The sequence below is a fragment of the Diceros bicornis genome, chromosome 38 (assembly GCF_020826845.1).
Source record: "Diceros bicornis minor isolate mBicDic1 chromosome 38, mDicBic1.mat.cur, whole genome shotgun sequence".
Taxonomy (NCBI): Eukaryota; Metazoa; Chordata; class Mammalia; order Perissodactyla; family Rhinocerotidae; genus Diceros; species Diceros bicornis.
In genome coordinates, this window is record NC_080777.1 from 8840368 (window position 1) to 8863294 (window position 22927).

A 22927-nucleotide genomic window follows, 5' to 3' on the forward strand; every position below is an offset into this window, starting at 1 on the left:
TTTTTATTTATTTATTTTTTTGTGTGAGGAGATCAGCCCTTTGCTAACATCTGCCAATCCTCCTCCTTTTTTTGCTGAGAAAGACTGGCCCTGGGCTAATATCCATGCCCATCTTCCTCCACTTTCTATGGGACGCTGCCACAGCATGGCTTGCCAAGCAGTGCATCGGTGCGTGCCTGGGATCCGAACCGGCGAACCCCGGGCCGCCGCAGCGGAGCGCGCGCACTTAACTGCCTGCACCACCGGGCCAGCCCCTATTTCCTGATTTTTAGCTTAAGCAATTGGAAAAAATGGAGGTGCCATTAACTGAGAGAGGGAAGAGAGAGGAAGCATAGAATTTGGGAGATGGAGAATGAGAAGTGTGTTTTTGGACATATTAATTTTGAGATATCTCTTAGACATATAAGTGGAGATATTGAACAGGAAATTGGATATGTGAGTTCAGGAGGGAGGCTGAGGTTAGGGCTGGAGATATAAAATAATCTAATTTTAAAAATCAACTGAAGTTGTCTTTTAAAAATTCTTCTTTTTAAGTTCTTTTAAATTTTTTCCCATTTCCTCATTATAACAGATCATTTGGCAAAAAACTATAGGTATAAAATACTATTTTTGATTACATTAGATATTGTCAACTGTGAAACATGGAACATAAATGAAGCTTATTGTAAGCTAGGCATGAAAATAGAAAAGTTTTAACCATGAAAATCATGGGAAAATTCTGTTTTTATAGCAAAACCTGCATGGCAAATCAAATAGCTGCTAATTATGTATTTTAAATATAATATCAAGTTATTGGTAGGGCTATCCTAATACACTCAATATATTTTCATTTTATATAAAATGGAATATAGTAGTTTTGATTTTTCTATTCCTGTAAAATGTATTCTCTATAAGAAGTAGCACTGTTAAATAATAAGACACTAATTTCATTGGTCACACATGAAAACCAGTATTACTGTTTTCTAGTCACCTAGATAATAATGGCATAATGAATGGCTTACCCAATATCTCCAATTAAACATAATTCCTATCATCTATCATCTTCTAATATACTCCTACTTTCCCAGACATTCTATAAAGTTCTCCCTTTTCTAATTCCTATTCCTTGTAGATTTACTTGCCTACTTAAAATTGACCCCTCTGGTATGTCAACCTATTTTTTTCAAACTATTTTTATTTACCTTGAGCGCTAGAAGATGCTCTACTGTACAGTTTTTATCAAGAGAAACTGACTTTCCAGTAATCTCCTGGAGGGCCTCCCAGTGCCTTGGCTTGAGACAGGGGTTTCCCAGAGCTATGATGATAGGCAGTTCTTGTTTAAAATCTGTCACTGATTGCTTAAGATGTGTCAACATGTCATTTTTAGGTAAACCTATAAATAGCAATGGGTTAGTAGGCTTATGATATCTTCATCGTATTTTTAAAACCAGAAAACAAATTTGCTACTTAATTTAATACTAGTTTATCAGTTATTAGTCTGCACTAAAATAATGAGTTCTATTAACATCACCATCGCATAAGAATCACCTATAAAATAAAGAGAAATAGTTATCGGGACTGGTGATTAAAACTCAACACCATCAGAGTCAAGTTATCTTGGAAAATTTGATACTAGGGATAGCCAGCTAACACAGGGTTTGCAAGATTTTCACTGTCAAGACTGATATACAGATACACCCATACACATTCAAAAGACTGGGCTGTTAAATTCTGCTCAGTAAGGAAGAACATCAAGAGAAAAACTACTGTCAGCATCATTTCATAAAGAAAATATTTTAATCCTGAAATGTAGGAAAGGTAGGTAAAAACTTTGCCGTAGACCAGCATTTGTCTGTCCTCTGGCATTGACAAACCACTGAGGTCCAGGACTCAAAACCTATGCAGTTGAAGCTTCAACCCTTATAACCTTTTTATTCAACTTAGAAAAGGGGAGGGGTAAGGAAAGCCAAAGTTGGGGACTCAGGAGAACTGAAAATTACCCCATGTTCTTGAATATCCAATTTGTATAGTGGGGCTTCTATCATAAAGCCATGCTGCATAACAAAATTGTTTTTCAAGACCTGGTTAAATAAAAGGGCAAGAAAATAACTTTGGTTTCTGCAAGTCTATCCTTTGGCAAATAGTAAGATTTTATGTGGGAGTTGATGGTTAAAAGAAGGTGGTGTTTACTTGTTTCTTTATATACTGTTCTCTGAAACAGATATAGGACAAAATATTGAGAGAGAACGCGCAAACGAGTGTTATGTTAAAGCAGGTGGGACTATGGGTGATTTGTCCCCAGTTTTTCTCTTTTCTAGACTTTTTCTGGAGAGGAAATTATAGCTTGAAGGATAGCTGAGAGATAAGGGAGGAGTTTAAAAGGCAAAAACATTCTCTGCCAGGTGAAATAAAACTTTCCTTTTGGAAAGGTTATGATGGTAGAGAATTCTTACACGGGACAGCATCTCTGTGTTGGCAAGGCTTCAGATTTGACGATCAGCAGAAGGGAAACTTCTCAAAATGGCTTCTTAGCTGTTTCCTGCACTGCCCAAAGGATACTACAGGCATATACAGTGAGGATTTGAGAGAAGGTTCTGCAGGTGGGCCCTTATCATCAAAACATCTCTGGCCGTAAGAAGGGCCAGAATCATGGTGAAGTATCTAGGGTTCTACCAAGGACACTAACTTTTAAAGCATTCAAAAATTGTTATTAATTACTTGAAAAATTTTTTTTGGCCAAGTTTTAATCTCTCTCTTGCCTCAGGAAACGATCCTTACCTATACTCCTGTACTGTCTTTCCAGATATTAATGGTCAGCCCTTGGGAACAGGTAAAGAAACAAGGCCAAAAAGAGGCCAATTTGTGCATAATCCTAGGTGGGAAAACTGAGGAAGACACTTTTACCTTTTTCTAGTATAAAGATTATATGCATCCATTTTGAAACATTTCTGTGTACTGATTCTACATCAATACTGTGAAGAGTACTATTCCTCCATTCCCGAAAGAGTGTTCCCCACTCTTCTCGTGCATCCCATAATAGTTTCCTCAAGGTTAAGTCGTATTCAATGTCAGAGATCTCAGACAGCACAATCTGTGTACTCTCTTCCATATTGAGAGAATGCATTTGAGATTGGGCACCATTGAAATAATCCTCATAGCTTGAATATGTTTTAGCTTTGTTAGCTAAACTTGCGGTTTCCTCTGTGAGAGTCCGGATCATTTCCATTGCGGTCGACACTTGTGTACCAGCAGATAACAGAACAGGAGCTCGTATCTAAAAAAATAACAGTAAGACAGTCTAAGAGATCATAATGTTCGGAACTTAAGCATGTTTATTGAGCGTTTCAGTATGCAATCTAAGCTTTAACAAACATTATTTGCAATCTTCATCTGAAAAGATTGTCCTTAATTTATAATTATTTGTGTTTATTATGATTAATTTAAATTATGTAATTATTATTACCATCATATCTATAATTTATGCTGTAACTTCTGTATGTCAGGCACTGTGGTAAGTGACACATTACCTAACTTACTAAATCCACACAACAATCTTGAAAGATAGTTAATATTTTTCACAATTTTTCAAGGAAGTTCTAAGGTTGTAAATCATATTCCCATCATCAAATGCTTACCGTGGCAGTTCCAAGGTATGGCCCTATAGCTGCTTGGCTTCCAAACTCATTTCCTTTTTCTGATCCTGTCGAACTTGGTATTACTTTTATGATGCTTGTCACATGCTGCCTTGTATTCAAGTTTTACTATTGCACATGAAATTGTGGACATTTGCAACAATGATCTCCAAAGAGGGATATAGGTAAAATTTTGCCCTGATTTATCCCTTACTAAGTTATAAACTTCTTAAGATTAAGGATAGTTTCATTGATTTGTTTTTGTACATCTCATAAAACCTAGTTCAGTAAAACACAGAGGGCAGTTGTTTATTAAAAAGTTGTTGAAAGAATAAATGAATTTGGATCCTATCACCTTATTCTTTTAAAAAATCTAACGCATAGAATTGTGTAACATTGTGTTATGTGTAGTGTGATCATCCAGTAAACACTGATTAGAATCATAAACAATAAGCTGTATAAAATTGATAAACAGTATCTGTGATAATGAACAGGGCCTAATATATAAGCTGTGACAGTGATGCCTATTTAATGGACATATAATAAAATTTTCCCTAGGCTTCTCCCGTAATTTCCCATTCGTTAATATTTATTTATGTTTGTAAATGAGCTATCTTAAGAGAGGGAGGAAATACTTGCGGAAATAATCTTACTAGCTCAGATGGACTCAAGGTAAAGTTTTGCCAATCGTATCAGCAGTCGTCAAGTTGAGATCTTTACAGAGTGATCTCAGCCATGAGGTATGTAAATCAAATAGTTTGAAAGGTTATATAATTGAAGCCAGAAGATGGAGTAAGTATGCCCCACCGTGTCTCTCCCAATGAATACAGCTATAAACCCTTGACAGAGTACAGGGAGCAGCTACTTAAGGAATCTGAGAGTACATCGTAAAAGACAGGTTGGGGAAGAAAATGGTAATTTGAAGTGCCATCGAATTAGCAATGAGTTTACCACTTTTTTCATTCAATATTCCCTGACCTAAGCTCAATGTACAGAACCTGGGAGTAAGTTTTAGGGGCACAGACAGTGAGAGCTCCAGAAGAACCGACTAGTCCTGACTTGAGGAGCAGGACAGGTTCTGACAAGGATTCTTTGCTTGCCCAAAGCTAGTAGGGCTTATGAACCCTCTCCTAGGCTCATCTCTGCACTTCCTTGTAAAATCCAGTTTTACTAAGAACCCGCTAAGTCAGTTTAAGCAGAACCCGCACCCTCAGTGTCTGATCATCCTAGATAACTGATCAGGTTCCTCCTCCTCCACCGCCAGTGATGTCTGATCTCCCTGGCCTGTCTTCAGCAGGAAACCTGTTAGGTCGGTTTAGCCAGTACCCTTCTTACTCTGACGTGTCCCTAGTAATTTTCCATCCGCTGACTCCCTCCTTGCTGCTTGGCTATAAATTCCCACTTGTCCGTAGTGTATTTGGAATTGAGCCCAGTTCTATACTGAGGTCTCTCTTCCCCTACTGCAATAGTCCTGAATAAAAATCTGCTTTTACCACTTTGACTGCCGTGCAACTCTGGTTTTCTTTGACAGTTCCTAAATGCGCAGGGTGTAGAAGACCCCTCTTCTCTCTCTTTCTTTTTTCTGTTCTCTCACACCCCAGCCCTCAAGCAACTCCAAGGTGGTGTTAGCAGTTGGTGGCAATGAAAGAAAGCCTCGGGAGTTGAAACTCGAGGGAGGAGAATTTGACTCTCTGTTCTGGTGAGCTGTGGTTCCAGGGAGGGTCAGCTCTGTTGATGTTTTCTCTCTGTGTTCTGCTGGTTTGCCCCAGATGCAGGTGCAGTTATGGAAGTGGATGGCAGAGCACAGTAACAAGCCCCAGCTTTCTAACCAGAGGAGTGAAAAGAAGAGTGCCAGGAATCTGGAAAATATTGGGAAGATTGTAGAGAGAAAGATACTCCGGAAAGCAACCAGTCCAGAAAGAGACTGCTACAAGTTGTTTATGAACTCCTGGGCTCACCCCTCAGCTGCACACATGTGGATCTGATCCTATTCAGCATATCAGAGACTTTGAGACTAAACTAACAGACCGCTAACAAGACTGACCACTAACAAGACTGACCACTGGATAGTGCATGCATGGTGTAAATCTGAATAGCACTGCAAAGACTTGGACAATTGAAATGATGATGGAACCACAGCCCAAAGAAGGTGGGTTGGAACTTGGGACCTGAACTTAGCTAGGTCAGCTGCCTTCCTAAACAAAAATAGCAACATTCTGTGGGATTAAATAAGACACAGAGTCTTATAGCACAACATTTAATCCAAAACGTATAATATAAAATTACTCAGTATACAAAAATTTCAGGAAAACCTCGACTCATGGGAAAAGATAATCAACAGATACCAATGCCTAGATGACAGGTGTTAGAATTATCTGACAAAGAATTTAAAGCAGGTATTATAAAAATGCTGCACCAAAAAAAATGGTGAATCCTCTTGAAACCAGTGGGAAAATAGAAAGTCTTAGCAAAGAAAAATAAAAAGACATAAAGAAGAACCAAATGGAAATTTTAGACCTGAGAAACACAATAAACAAAAATAAAAGCTTGCTGGATTTGACTCAGTTGCAGGGTGGAGATGATAGAGGAAAGAATCAGTGAACTTGAAGATAGATGCCTACTCTGCATAGTTGATACCTTCCCAGGAATTGTTCTTGGCTGAGAAAAGCTAAGTCATCCAAGATTACACCCCCTCTGCACTTCCATGGTGAAGGTATAAAGGCCAAGCCCTCTTGCCTCCATTCAGGGTAACTCTGCAGAATCATCCCAGTTCTAGAGGTTCCCAGAGGATCCTTTGAGGCAATGACACTACAGTTCCACTTCTCTCTCTGTCCAATCTTGACTCCCTCAGTCTCTCGTATTGTTGCCGCAAGCGCTCTCCAGTAAACTTATTGCAGCACAGACCTCCATTTCAGTCAGTGTCTGACCTAGCACACTTAGCAAATATCAATAGGGTGATCTTAGACAAGTTACTGAACCTCTTTAAATCTCAGGGTTTTTTCTTTTTTCATGTAGGTAAAAGGGTAAAGCACCTAGCATAGTTACTACGCTTAGTAAAGGCTCAATAAATGTTAGGTGTTTATTTTAGAGTTTGCTCCTCACGATAGGTGAGTGAAGTTTGAACTATCATTACTATTTGGCCCAGACTAAGGCCCAGAAAGGTTTCAGGGTTTTTAGCCCTTTTGATGCTGTGGGGCCCCTTCAGCAGTCTTTTGAAGCCTGTGGAAAAAGTCACCAACTTTGCTGTCGTTTGTTGTCTACATTCATTCGTAATGGAAGAAAATGCTAAATTTCAGTTACAGGTTAGTGAAAATACACATGCTTACAGGTTAGTGAAAATACACATGGAATCCAGGTTAAGAATACTTGGATTAAATGATTTATCTAAGATTTCACAGAAAGAAAACACCTACATGCTTAGGCTTACATGAGACTAAGATCAAGTTGATTTTTAATGAAAACCAAAAACTTACTTTGGCTTTTAAATTAGTAAGGTCACCCCGCAGACCAGTGATACACGTTTCCAGATTGTCTCTGAATTTAGCAATAGTAGCGTCTTTGTTTGTTTCACTTAACTTCATGGAAACTTTTAGTTGACCAAACTTGATAAGAAGGATTTTATATATGGCAACTTGCTCTTCTGAAATATGGATCTGGTAAGACCTTACAACAGAATACAGCTGAGTGATCGTGGAGCACTCTTTTTCAAATTTAGATATGTTTGAGGAAATCTCATTCAAAAAATTAAAATATTCTACAAATTCTTCTATTTCAGTGGCATCACATTCCAGCTTTTGCAATGATGATTCTACAACCTGAAATAATTAACATGTCAATTATAATCATATAATGATTTTTCACTATCTTAGAAGACTACTCTTTTTAATATCTCACTAACTTACATAATTATAATTTCGGAAAAGAAGACATCATCTAGACTATTGTTTAAATACTGGGGCATTAACATGATCAACAATTTTTATTGTTAACAGAAGGAACTTGAATGTACTTAACACATAAAATAAATGATACTAAGACATAAAAGAAGTACTATTATGAATAATTGTGTTTCTAAGAAATAAATGTAATAGCAATAGCAAAGGTATGCCTGAAATGTGAACACTGCATAATAATTGCTACTACTTTTTGAGCATTTATCTGCTAGGTTCTTCACATACATATCTCGCTTTGTTCTGATAGCATGTTTTAGTTAACTGTTATTTTCTCCAGTTTGCATAGGAGGAAAGTGAGTCTCAGAGGGATTAATTAGCCTAAGATCAGAAATTTAGTGAGTTATAGAGCCATGATTCAAACCCAAATCGGATTCCAAATCCTCTTTGTATCCACTGCATGTATAACATCCACACTTTTTATATGTATGTGTATATCATTCCATGAAACTTTCAAAATAATTGCATTTCTATACTCAAATTACAATTTTATCATATTGTTTCCTCATGTTTCAAGGGCTCTTAATGAATACTCACGCATAATTTTGGAATCAATGTCAGCTCAATTTTCAGTTTCACAGTCCTGAATTAATTGCCTCTATATGTCTCTAATTTTTCAAACACTTTATTCTATTTGATTATAAAAGTAATAGATGCTCATGCAAAAATTGCAATACAAAAAAAGTTTGAAAAATAGAAAATACCTCTTATTCCATCACTCAGAGATAACTACTGTTAACCCATCAGAAATTTCACTGTGTTCTGAGTGTGTGTCTGTGCACGCTTGAACACGGTCTGGCATACACATTTTTATCACAGGGTGTATATGAACAGGCTTTAAAATTAGAGAGGCTGGTGTTTGAATCTCAGCTCTAGTATTTACTAACTGTGTCAACCTAAGCAGTTTGCTTCACTTGAATAAACTTAGTATCCTCATCTGTAGTTTTGAGGATCAAATAGAATAATGGTGCCTGCCACAGGTGATAGAAAATGATCAAACCAGAATACTGAGTAAACACAACTATCATAACTCCAACCACAAATCCCAATTAAATTCCAGAAAAAACATTTTAAAACATAGATCCATATCACAAAGAAAACGGGTAATTCCAATTTTGTGGAGTAGAGAGAGTAGAAAAACGTGAAATATACCCAAACCTCCTTCATGTCACTAGTACTACATTGATACCAAAACCAGATAAGGATGGTAAAAGAGGAAAAAATCACAGGCCTGTTTCACTTACCAGCATAAGTGCAAAAATCCTAAAAATAATGTTTATGTATGTGCGTGTGCATGGTGGCAAGCTGAATGTGAGATTAACCTTAGAAAGTCAATTAATGTAATTACCCGCATGAAAAGATTAAAGGGAAACAACTTCATGATCATCTCATTAAATGTAGAATAAGCATTTGATAAAATTCATTTATGATTTAAAAAACTATCAAATTAGGAACTCTCATCAAAATAAGAGAATTTCCTTAACCATATAAAGGGAAGCTGCCAAAAGCCTCAGGAAATACAAACATACTTGGGGGCATGCAGCAGCCAGAGAGAGGATGACTAAACAAAACTTTCAGAACAGGTCCTTAAAAAATTATAGCTCAGAAACAACTTTCTGGAACTAAAAACCGTGATTCTTCTAATTGTAGAAATCTGGTTCATAGGAACTCACACGTATATAGTGTTCATTATGTGCCAGAAAGAGTTTAAGAGCTTTACAATCGTTAACTCATTTAATTCTCACAGCAACTCTAGGTTAGTTACTAAAATTATCCCCAATTTACAGATAAAGAAACTCAAGTACAGAAAGGATAAGGATTAACTAAGTCTTTCAAATCGTAAAGGGAAGAGCCAGGATTAAAAAAAAAAATCAATTTGCATTGAAGCATAACTTACATACAAAAAATGTTCATTGTACATTACGATGAATTTTAACACATTTATACACCTGGGTAATTACTTCCATACTCAAAATATAGAAAACTTTCATTGCCCAAAAAGATCCCTTGTGCCCCATCCCAAACACTCTCCTCCTATCCCTGGCCTCAGAAAACCACCTATCTGCTTGTTGCTGCTATAGATTAAATTTGTATTTTTCAAGTTTCATATATATGGAATCATATAGTGGGGCTCCTTTGTGTCGGGCTTCTTTTGCTCAACATGGTTTTGAGATTCAAGTTGTGTGTACCAGTAGTTCATTCCTTTTCATTGCTGAATAATATTCCAATGCATTAATATACCAATTTTTTATCTGTTCACTTCTTGGCAGACGTTTGGATTGTTTCCAGGTTTTGGCACTTGTGAGTAAAGCTTCTATGACTATTTAAGTACAAGTCTTTGTGTGGAGTTGTTTTTATTTCTTATAGGTAAATGATGTGGAGTGGGATTGCTGTGTCAAATGGTAAGTGAAAATTTAACTTTATATGATATTGCCAGTTTTCCAAAGTGACTGTACCATTTTGCAGTCTCACCAGCAATGTATGAAAGTTCTAGTTCCTCCACATCCTAGTGAGCACGTGCTATTGTCAGTCTTTTTAATTTTAGCCACTTCAATGGATGTGTAGTGGGATCTCACTGTAGTTTTAATGTTGTTTCCCTGATTAGTATGATTTCCCTGATTCAGCATATTTTGTACCTATTGGCATCTTCTTTTGTGAAGTGTCTGTTCAGATATTTTGCCCATTTTTATTGGGTTGTTTATTATTTTTATTGAGTGCTTTGACTTGTAAAAGTTCTTTATCTATTCTGGATACAAGTCCCTTGTTAGCTATACATACAATCATGTGTCACTTAATGACGGAGATACGTTCTGAGAAATGTGTTAGGCAATTTTGTCTTTGTGCAAACATCACAGAGTGTGCTGAAGGGGAAGAAAATTTGCCACCCCAAAAGGTGTCTCTTTAACATGAGGATTATAAGAAACAAAAGACTCAGAACGTTTTTCTTGTTACCTCTCCCTTAACTGCCTAAAAGAATTCAGATAAAAAACCTGTCTCGGGAAGTGACCTATCACCTTAGCATAACATGAACTAGGTGGTGGACAGGGAGGAGCCTAGAAAACCCTGTTTGTTGGGCTCCGCTCTGTGTTCTTCTGTTTCTCTGTGGTCAAACCGTCACTTGTTCCTTTTCACCCATCTGTGAATTTCCTTCCTTCCCTTTGAAGTCCCTGACTCTCCCCACCCCCAACAACTTCTTCTGTCTTTAGCTGAGGATGGTATTTAAGGCGAGGGCTTTGGCCATTTTGGTGAGTTACTTGGTTTCCTGGGTTTCTCCCATGTATACATGTTATTAAACTTTTTTGTCTCCTGTTAATCTGTCTCATGTCAATTTAATTCTTAGACCAGCCAGAAGGATCTAGAAGGGTAGAAGTAAATTTCTTCCTCCCTTACGGTACTTATACAAACCTAGGTGGTATAGCCTTCTACACATCTAGGTTGTATGGTACTAATCTTATGGGACCACCATTGTATATGCGGTCCATTGTTGACCAAAATGTCGTTATGCAGTGCACGACTATTTCCAAAGATTTTTCTCTTTTTAAAGTTGTTATTCCATTGTCTTTTTGTGTGCTTAATTTTTCAGAAGTCTGTAATATATTTTTTCTGTTTCTTATCTTTCATCTATCTTTTTTCTTAAAGCTTTTAAGAGTTTCTCTTTATCATTGGTTTTCAGTAATTTGATTATGCCTTTGGTGTTGTTTTCTACATTTGGATTTCATTGAGCTTCTCAAATCTGTTGGTTTATAGTTTTCACCAAATTTGGAAATTATTTCATTTTTCTTCAGATATTTTGTCTGTCCTTCCCTCTCACCTCTCCTTGTGAAACTACAATTACGCATATGATAGACCTCTTGGTATTATTCCACAGGTCGCTGAGGCTATGTTTTTGTCTTGTTTCTTAGTATTTTTCCCTCTCTGTGCTTCTTTTGTGATAGATTGCATTGCTATTTCTTCAAGTTCAGATTTTTTTTCTGTAGTGTCTAATCTGCTATTAATCTCATGAAGTGGAATTTCCATTGAAGATATTGTATTTTTCATCTCTTTAAGTTCCATTTGGCTCTTTTTAATCTCTTCTATCTATTTGTTATGTTCATGTTTTAATTTAAATACTTGTACATAATTATATAAGCTGTTGTAATGTCTTTGTCTGATATTTCCATTTTCTTTGTCATTTCTAGGCTTGTTTCCGTTGATTTCTTTTTTCTCCTAGTTGTGGGTCACTGCTTCTTGGCATATTTAGTAATTTCTGATTGAAAGCCAGGCATTGTTAATGCTACATGTTATATGTCTGATTTTTGTTGTCTTTGTTTAAAGAGTGCTATCCTTCATTTTTTTTTGAGGTATTTATTTGCAGATCAGTTTGATCTTTTTGAGGCCTATTTTTAATCTTTGGTAGAGTATATTTGGAAGGCCTTCCCTTTAGAGATAGATCAGCTCCATTACTAAAGTGTAACCTTCTGGGATCTCCATGAATACCCTGAATAATCACTGAGACCCTTCACTCTGGCTGTTGGAACTTGACTTGTGCGAGTTCTGAAAACTGTTCTGCTCACAACTCCTGGTTGTTTTTGGCTCATCTTTGTGGACTTTCATGAATAGACATAGTTGGTAACTCTACTTGGTAAAGAGTCATGGGAACTTCCATGCAGATTTCTGGGGATTTTTGTTTCTAGAGCTCCCTTCTTTATAGGACTCTGACCTGCAAATTTTAGCTATCTCACCTCAGTGAGGCCACTGGGCTCTATTCTGGCTCCTCTTTCCTCTTGCAGTCCAAAACTGCCTCCAGGCAGAAATCCCTTCTCTCATTTGCTTCCCTTATCTCCAGGATCACAATCCTGTACTGCCTGTTATTCAGTATCTGAAAGTATTTCTATCATATATTTGATTCAGTTTTCTAGTTGTTTATATCAGGAAATTAAGTCTAATCCTTGTTTCTCCATCATGGCTGAATCAGAGGTTTTGAACTTAGGCAGTCTCATACCACTATCGGTGTTTGTAAACATTATAGTCTGATTCACCTCTGCACGCGGAAGTGCACTTCTGCATAAGCTAAATCTAAATGGATGAAGATGACCTTTCTGGGAGTATGTATTATAAGTGCTACATAAGGATAGTTTTTTAATAGAAAAGGCATATTGATATTTTAGCAATGCTCTACAACTAAAAGTATTAAGCTATCTCAGTGAAGACTAACAGTTGGTGGGGGGTAGGGGTGGGGAGTTAGATTGTCCCAACATCTCATTTTTGAAGGAGGGGACAATTAGGAAATGACACCATTCTAATTATCTCATTTTATTGGGGCAGTAAGTCAACAGATTTGGAAGGCTGGACAAGTAGATTTGTTTGTTAAACAGTAGCAAAATATTTGGTCACAAAGTCACCTGCTGTTTCTTGGGATTTAGATAATGTACTAACCAAAGCTATAGCTTTAGGGTAAATAGGAAAAATTTGGTATCATATTCTGGTTCCCTTTTGTTACTTTCAGTGAAATCCTATGAGAGATGAACTTGTGCTAGAATAAGCTAGGCAGAGACAGAGGGAAATACATTTCTGATAAGAAAATTCTTCTCTCCCTTTTGTAGAGAGTTGACTTGAGAGTTCTTTAATTCAAAGGCTTGCAGAGTTGAGATAGCTAACTGTTTCTGTACTCTAAATTAAAGTAGTGTCTTCAAAGTAGCCTTAGCAGGAGATAAGACTAGAGCCTTTACCTTTAATCAAGCACCCTCACTGAAGAGTTCTCACTGGGACAACAGGATTGGTAGAAAGCTCACTGACAAAGACTATTAAGGGTATAACTTTTCCTCCAAAGTCTGTGTTGCAAAAAGCATCAAATAAGTGATCATACTTTTAAGGGAGGTGGGCAAGTGTAAAGCAGCTAAAAGAGGCAGCAGCTAAAAGTAAAAAATTCTCAGGCTTACAAATCATGTCTAGACTTAAGCATGGAATTAACCAGAAGCCAATAGAAAAAAAATTATATTTTTAAGAAGAAAGTCCAAGCCTAATCATCAGTGACATTTCCTAAAGCATACCCAGGTCCCCAAACTCATGCCAACAGGAAATGCATTGCTGTGCCTCTTCAGGGTCCAGCAAGTACAACCCTCCAATGCCTGGCTTGGATGAGGTCATTTAAATAGTCAACCCAGAGAATGATCCTACAGGGCTAAAGGTCATGGAGGATGAAAGATAAGGGAGATTTTCCCAGAGAACTGGCCCAGAGGCTACCAGACTGACTAACCAAAGAACTTACTCTACTGCCAAAGAAGGGAATTCTAATTATTTCTGTCCAGCAAGATTTGATATTTGCTCTAGACCACTCTAGATATTTGTCTCTCCATTTTCTCTTCCATAAGATGGGAGTTTTAATTATACTTATTCTGTTCCCTCTCTACCACTTTATATTGGTGAGTGAGGGCTTATGCCTTGTTTTTTATTTATCGTTCACCAGAACACTAAGTGCCACACTTGCACTTGATAGAACTGTACATGACTCAGAGATAATAAATTTTGAGCAATATAGAGAAACTGATTTGTCTTCTTTAGGGAGGATGTGAAAGCCTTCTATTTCTTTAAAAAAATGTCTGTATGGTATGAGGGAGCAACACATTCTCCACTTCTGATGTCTCTTTCCATGACGAGGGAGCTCCACTGCTCTAACTCTCCTTGTGTTTCTTCTACTCCATATTTACTGTTTCCCTGGGAAGGTGAAGTGACTTCTGTGATGGGTGAGTTTGGGAGGAGAAACTGGGTGGGCATAGCCTAGGACCTTCCTCTCAAAAGCCAACTTGTCCACGAAGAGTATGTGTTCCTCTCTGCTCACTGCTGCACAGTGAGAGGGACTCACTGTAGCCAGGATCTTGGTAATTTTTTGGGGCAGCCAGTGTTGAGTGGGTTAAGTCTCTCTAATTCTGGGCTTCAGTTTTGGAAAGGTTAATTTCAAGCAAATATAAGCCGTCTAGTCCAGGGTTCACTTTATTAGTAATTTTAATCTCTTTTTGCCTTCCTGTTTTTTAATTTCTCAGTTGATTCAGTACTGAGCCAGATAAGAGTGGTAATATTTATTATGCCCCCTAAAACTCAACATATGGGAAGAAGGGTGTGAGTAGCTGAAGGGATAGACTGTGGCAGATGCTGTAAGTTGGCTGACTCGAGACGCAACCCATTCAATCTTTTGCTTGCCCTCCTCTGCCAGAGAGGATGAGGAACTTAAAATGTGCCATCTCAGTCAGGTCCTTTTGCAGCTGGAGGTGGCATTGTGACTCAGTTCTGGCAGTAAGAGGGAAAGTGAAACTTACCACGCTGCTTCCTCTGCGTCCCCCTTGTTTCTGCCTAGAGTGTGAGTACAGTGCCTGTGGGGCAGCAGTCATTATCAAAGGGAACAGAGCAGAAAGAATGAGGAAGCCTTGTTCCCTGCCTGCATCATAGCTATTGTACCAGCCCTAGGTTACCAACCCTCGGACTTCTTTTTTCATGAGACAAATAAACCCCTGGTTAATAAACATTGTTTTGGGGGTTTTCTGATACTTGTTGGGAAATGCAATCCTAAATGATACAGGGAGTAATTTTTTTCTATGTTATAGGATTGTTGTGGGTCTAAAGGTAATGTATATTTCCTTATATACAGCACGTAGTACCTTTCATCTAATAGACTCCTTTCAGTCCCTTCTTAAACTCTTTGTAGCATTAAAAACTACTAAATGTTCACTCCTTCTCAAAGTACTCTCTTGCTTTCCTCAATATCTTTGGTTGCTCCTTCTAGGTATACTTTGCAGGCTCCTCTTCCTCTAGCAATATCCCCTAAGGGTCGATATTCTTCAGGCTTCTGGTGTAGGTTTTTTTCTATTCTCACCACGCACATTAACGAGGGCATTCTCATTCACTCTGTTGATTTCAGTAACCACTTGTAGGCTAGTCATTTAAATAGATATTTTCGGTCTAGACTGTCTCGTAATATCCAAACAAGTATATCTGGATATCCCTACCTGAATATGACATAATTTAACAAACCCTATATTCCCTCTCCCAGTGAATTGCATCTCGCTGCCTACGCTGTTGTCTAACCACAAATCTAAAAGCATCATTAATTCCTTTCTCTTATTCCTCATATTCTGTCAATCACTAAATCCTGTTGATTCCATCTCTTAAATATATCTCAAATCCACACGCTTATCATTACTTTCTGGGTTCAAGCTATCGTCACCTCTCCGCTAGATTAGAGAAATAGCTTTCCTCCTGTCTTGTCCCACTTTAATCCATTCTTCACACTGCAGCCAGAGTGGTCTTTACAAAAACACAAATTGCATCGTGTCATTTCCCTGCTTAAAACCTTGCAATGATTCAGGGAAAGAAGGTGGAGAGTGATATGGGGTGCAATTTTAGATAACAGTGGTCAGAGAAGTTTTCTTTGAGGAAGTGACATTTGATCAAAGACCCAAACAAATGCAGTACATGTTGGAATTTTCTCAGGATAACACTTATCACGTATGTTTTCTAAGTGCATATTTTAAAATTATAATCTACTAATCTTAAAGATTCTCATGCAATAGGAATTTTTAAAATACTTACTTCCAACAGATTTGCATTCCTTTTCTCAATTACAGATTGCAAGAGGTCGTGGCTCATATGTAGGATATTCTCAACATATGGTAAGCATTCTGACTGATAATCACGACTTATAACATTGAAAATACCAATGCGCTTCTCAATGGTCATATTAACAATATGTCTAAGATAGTTTCTGAATTTAGCTAGGATAGTTTTAAACTGTGTTGAAGTTAATTCTCCTATTGACGATATTTTCATACTCATGATTTTGGCCTTCTCTAGCATGGTAAAATATTTCGTAAATTTGGAGCTATAAACATTAACTAGGCCCATTGCGTTACCAATAATAGTCAGGAGACTCACAATCTGTAAGTAAAAATGTTAAAAAAGTTAGTCAGAATTTTATTTTAAGAGTGAAAAAAGTGTGGTCTAATATGCTAATAGTTCTGTTAAAATATTTAAAATAATAGTTTTATGTGGAGTTCACTTTGTTAAGAACCTCTACTAAATAACTAAATATGTTGGAAATACAAGACTTTAAAAAATTTAGGTAGCTTTTTTACATTTGGCTTTTATGTAAAGGCTTACTGGCTGTTTAACTTTATAATTAGCATGTTATTTTGAGCCATGTACTAGAGACAACAATCATTTATTCCCCTGCTTGTCACCCTGTTTTGGTGTATATGCTCTATGCATAGCCCTACAAAAGGCAAGTTCTATATACTATGTGACCTTACCCAAGTCCCAACACATAGCTACTCTGGATAGGGTAGAATCCTGAGCCAAGCTGAGACAATTACATTCTCTTGTAAATTGGAACAAAAATACCCAATTAGAGGGTAATGGGAGAAGTCGGGGCCATGGCAAGTCAACATATTGACAAGTCAATAGTATGAGGGAACCATAAAAGAGAAAGCTCATTTTCATAGTGGAAGTTGGGAAAAAAAAACACAGAAGTGAACAGAAATGAAAGATCATGAGGAAGACAAAAGGGGAGATAAGCTGGGAATGATTTTCCAGTTGCCATAAATTATGATGCTCTAGTTTTTCAATAAATCCCTTTCCTCTAAGAATTTCAATGGGTTTCTGCTCCTTAAACCAAATATTCCCTAAGACAAACTGTTTTTAAACTTACTTTATTTTGGTAGGCAGGATCCATTTCAAAAAGGGTCTGACAATCTGGCCATCTGGTTTGCCTCTTATAGCCTATCACATTTTCTGTCTTATGAGGTAAATCCGTAATTAAAACCAAATCGGTAAAGATAGACAGGCGGGGATCTTGGCATAGAGGAATAATTTTAGCTAAAATATATAATTCAAAAGTTAGTATTTTCAGAAGTCTCATTGAAAGCAACATCTTAACATTACCCATGACATCTAGAACTACTGAAAACTGAGGCTGATTTATTATGAGGGTTAGACAGTATTCTATACTAATAAATGGAATTTAAAGACAGGTGTAAAAGTTTGGATTTAATATTATGGAAACAAAAGAATCACTCACAGGTAACTGGGTGGTGGTGAGGCAAGGCATGAGTAAAATAGAAACTGAGAGTAAATCATTAAGTTAACAATAATTTGAAGTTTATATTCTATGTGAAGAGCGTTATACCATTGTGAGGATACAGAGATTAAAAGACATGGCCTCTACAGTCAATGAGTTCATAGTCTAGCTGAACAAGTAGATATCCATAGACAAAAACCTAAACAACTTCAACCTACACTTCATATATTATACAAAAATCAAGATGAATCACACACGTAAATATAAAACACAAATCTAAAAATCTTCTAGGAGAAAATATAGGAAAAATCTATGTGGTCTTGAGTTAGACAAAGAGTTTTTAGATACAAAACCAAAAGCATAATCCATAAAAGAAAAAAATTGATAAGGGGTACTTTATCAAAATTAAGAAGTGTAGCTTTGTGGAAAAGAATTGAAAAGGTAAGGCCCGGACTGGGAGAAAATGTTTGCAAATTTTATATTTGATAAAGGACTTGTATCCAGAGTACATATAAAGACCTCTCACAAGTCAGCAATAAGTAAACAAACACCTCAATTAAAAAAATAGGCCAGACATCTAAAGAGATATTTGACCAAAAAAGATACACATAAGCATATGTATATAAGAAGTATGTGAAAAGATGAACAATATGATTAGTCATTAGTGAAATGCAAATTAAAACCACAATGAGATATCCCCACACACCATTTAGAATGGCTGAAATACTTTTTAAATCTGACAATACCAAGTGTTGACAAAGATGCAGAGCAACTGGAACTCTTATACATTGTTGGTAGGAAGGCAAAATGATACAACCACTTAGCAATTCTCATAAAATTAAACCTACAGCTACCATATGACCCAGCAATCCCACCCTTGGATATTTACCCAAGAAAAAAGAAAACTATGTTCATCCAAACACCTGTATATGAATGCTTATAGCAATTTTATTCATAATTTCCCCAAACTGGAAATAACCCAGATGTGAATGGATAAACAAAGTGTGGTATATCCAGACAATAGAATAAAACTCATCAATAAAAAGGTATAGACTATTGATTCGTGAAACAATGTGGATGAATTTTAAATGCATTTTTCTAAGTGAAAGAAGCCAGCCCAAAAGGCTCCACGTGCATTTATATGACATTCTGGAAAAGGCAGAAATATAAAGACAGAAAACAGATCATTGGTTGCCAGGAATAAGGAGGTGTGGAGGGTTTGACCACAAAGGGGCAGCACAAGGGAATTTGGGCATGATGGAACTGTGATACTAGATATGAGATTGTCAAAACTGATAAAACTGTTCACCACAAAGAGTGACTTTTACCATATGTAGATTTAAAAAAAATCAACTATGGGGCCGGCCCAGTGGTGTAGTGGTTAAGTTCGCACACTCTGCTTCGGCAGCCCGGGCTTCACAGGTTCAGATCCCGGTGCAGACCTATGCACCACTCATCAAGCCATGCTGTGGCGGTGTCCCATATGAAGTAGAGGGAGATGGGCAAATTTTCAGAGGAAATACTGTAACTTCATAGTGGACAGACCTGACAGACAGCACCTTAACCAATGATCATAGTGATCACCCCCAGTAAAAAGACAGCAACAGGATGTACACCTGACATGATGTACCAGAAAAGGCACACAACCCTGTGTGTGCTTCCCCAAAATGTACAACTGCAAACTCATCATAAGACGACATCAGACAATCTAAAATTGATGGACAGTCCATAGAGTATGAAGGACAAGGAAAGACTGAGGAACTATCACAGACTGGAAGACACTTCGGAGACATGACAATGAAATGCAATGTGAGATCCTGAACTGGATCCTGGAACAGAAAACGGACATCAGTAAAACGACTGGGAAAATCCAAAGGCTGTCATTTTGTTACTGCTATTGTACTAATGATAGTTTCTTAGCTTTGATAATTGCACTAGGGTTAGACAAAGCGTGTGAAGAGTGTATAGGAACTCTGTACTGCGCTTGCAACTCTTATATAAGTCCCCAGTTATCTCACAATAAAAACTTACACAAAATTAAATGGTAGAAACATTTCATAACAGAGAAAAAAAGAAATGGAAATGACCAGAGGTTCAGATCCAGACAATCCAAAGATGAAAACCAAAAAATCCAGAAGGAAAAACAGGATATATAGAAAGACTGATAAAAAAGTCTTCAGACTGAGAAGCCTCACTGCATTTTAAGAAAGATTAGTATAGAACGATATGTATCTAACTTTATTGTAGTAAAGTTCCTAACTCCAAATGGTAAATTACTAGACAGAAATACATTTACAAAGGAAGGCAAATCAGAGGAGCATCAGACTTCTTATCTTCAGTACTGAAAGCTAAAAGGCAGTGGAGCAAATTTATGGACTTTTGAGAAAAATGGGGGAGGAGGGTGTCATTCTAACAAGAGACACAGCTGTCTATAAGACTATAATATTGCAAGATATAAATATCTCTGGATTTTAATCAGCAAGAAACTCCTACCTAGCTGATTCAAAATGGACTAGAGGCATATAAAAACTTTAAGATATTTCTTGATTTTCTAAAACAAACCCGTGTTTTTATGCATGTTTCATCTTAATAATACAATGCAAACTTAAAAATAAATTTGAAATTTCGAGGGACATGCAATTATATTTCAGGCAGTTTTGGGGAAAGAAGACACTAGGTGGTGATAATTAAAAAGTATAGTGAGAAAGACTGAATTTCTTAGGCTTGCAAAAAGAAATCAAATAATGCATTGGACACCAGCTTAGGCTGGAAAGAGGGTCCTCTGAACTCAGCAAACTATATCATGATGTGACTGGAGGACGATGCAACATTTAAGGAGCTGCCAAGGGTCCTGTTGTTTTAAGATCTTTATAAGATTTAGACTGTAGTCAAGGGATAAATTCATTGGTCAGGCTAGTAACTGCCATATAATTTCAGATTGTGTAGAGGCAGCTGGAAAAGAATTAATAAAAATCTATTTAAGGTGGAAACAGTATCTTTGTTATGCCATGATGGAAGATACTGCTTATTTGTTTTAAGTCTTATAAAATTCTGTAGTACATTATTGAAAAAATCCAAGCCTTGGGCTATTTTCCTAAATCCCATCGTTTATGCACTCTATTTTTATGTGTATAATTCGTACATCCTCAAATAATTCCAAATTCACATTGATTAATCCCCAAAAGTGAATTTATGATCTAATATACTGTAATGTCTGCCACATCCGTGGGCAAAAGCATCAGATGCCTAAATTTAAGAAAATATTGCCAAAGAATACAATGTATCTAACTAAACTTTAAAAATACTTACTTATACATGTTTCAATGTCAGTCACCATTTTTTGAATTTTTATTGAAAATTCCAATCTATTAGGAACTATAAAGAGATTTGTAGGGAATTCTAAAAATCTAAGAGAGAATACAATAAAAGCATATTTTAGAAGAATGCGGTACCTAACACATAAAATACAATTACTTGTAATTTCAAAAATGTCCACTACTTACTCATCATCCATGTATTTATTCTCAAACTCAGTCGCGATTTCTACATCTATTAAAATCCATTGAAAGAAAGAGAGAATAAAAAATTGATTGATATTTATATCAGCTAAACGACAAGTTGATATGTGTCAGTGCTTTCCAAACACCCTAAGAATAAACTGGAAAGGTCAGTTGAAAGAATGTATTCAAGCAGTACCCTCCACCCCCAGACTCTGATTGATAATTGGAGGTCTAAGATGGAGTCCAAGAGTCTGCATTTTTAACAAGCATCCCAGGTATTGTTCATCCTGATAAAAGGGACCCTCAGGCCCCCCTCATGTGGTATGCGTATTTAGATAAAAATGAATAATGATGTTATTACTTACATGCACCGCAAATGATCTCTCAGTTTATGCTCACTTTGAGCATTCTTATTTTAACATTTATATCATAACCTATTAATTGATAATACATAAACTACTAAAATTTTCTCTCACTTGTTATTTTCCAGTTGTTAGGATATTTCCCTTCATTCCTAATAGTCTCATTCGTCTTACCTGACAGAATTTCTTCAAGGTTGTAACTAACTTTTTTTGGTTTTTTCATTATTGGGAGCAGTTCTTCACTTGAGTGTTTTACGACAGAGTTGACTTCATTTTCTGATATTTCATCTTCTTCACGCATCACAGATTTTTCAGAGCACTTTCCAGACTCATGAAGGTTCTCTTTAGAATTTTCTGAAGAATCACTCTCAGCAGGAATTCTCAAGTGTAGATTTACTTCAAATATTGGTGCATAGATTTTTCTCAAATCCTTAGCCACTTTAATGCTATTCAAAATCTAATTTAACAGATACGTTAGAGTGCCAGTGACAATATATAACTAAAAGAACATTCCTTTTAATTTAGGATAATACGGACCTAAATTTTAAGTGGTAAATAATAATTTCAGTATAACTGAATAACATTGTATTATCATATAACTGATATTTGCATGTTAAAGTTAAAATAAATAAATTAATGTGAAATAAATGATATAATGCAGTAGTTCCCCCTAAGAGACTGTGTAAATTGATGCCAGAGTGGCTACATACTAATCAGCTGACAGCTTATTAAAAATACAAAATCTTAGGCCCTATCCCCAGAGATTTTGAGTTAAAAAGTCAAGGGCAGGACCCAGGAATCTGAATCATTTAAAATCTGGGCAGGCGATTCTACTGTATACTCAGGTTTAATTACAAATCAGGAATATACTTCAAATCCACTACTATAGGTCCTAATTCTTCACTTTAACGTACATACACTACTGAAAAATAACAGAAGTATTTCAGGTATAAGTATCTTATTTTTACACAGCATTAATTGCTCTTAGGATCCATCTAGACATGACTTCTCAATTAATCTGTTGATCCCTCATATCCCATAAATAATCGGTTGTGCCTAAGTCATCTAGTAAGTGTTTCTCAGTGTGGTCATCTGAATCCTCTGCGAGAACCTCAGCCTTTAGTTCCAGTCATTAACAAGGCAGTTAACGTATAAATAAATGCCATTAACACCCTCTTAAGCTGCCGGAAAGAGCCTGAGTAGATGCTGAAGATGATTTGCAGGCCTTAAAAGTTCTACACAAATGGGTACAGCTTCTGTTTGGGATGATGAGAAACTTCTGGAAATGGATAGTGGTGACAGTTGCACAACATGGTGAATGTACTAATACCATTGAATTGCACACCTAAAAATTATTAAAATGATAAATTTTATGTTATGGATGTTTTATCACAATAAAAAAAGCTCCTGTGGACAATTCCAAATATATAATGTGTTGCATAGCTTATTCTGGAAAATA

General features: G+C 36.6%; 1 protein-coding gene across 1 annotated transcript in view; it reads right to left on the reverse strand.

Annotated features, from left to right (window-relative positions):
- DNAH14 (dynein axonemal heavy chain 14) overlaps positions 1–22927 on the reverse strand; it is a 344464-nt gene that overhangs the window by 257077 nt on the left and 64460 nt on the right. The window contains exons 12-19 of the mRNA XM_058533894.1: positions 21643–21925; positions 21110–21155; positions 20916–21013; positions 17238–17404; positions 16124–16468; positions 7085–7426; positions 2884–3253; positions 1182–1372 (exon numbers count right to left, since the gene is read on the reverse strand). Coding sequence (XP_058389877.1) covers positions 1182–1372; positions 2884–3253; positions 7085–7426; positions 16124–16468; positions 17238–17404; positions 20916–21013; positions 21110–21155; positions 21643–21925 — 1842 coding nt within the window. The remainder of the gene's footprint in view (positions 1–1181; positions 1373–2883; positions 3254–7084; positions 7427–16123; positions 16469–17237; positions 17405–20915; positions 21014–21109; positions 21156–21642; positions 21926–22927) is intronic.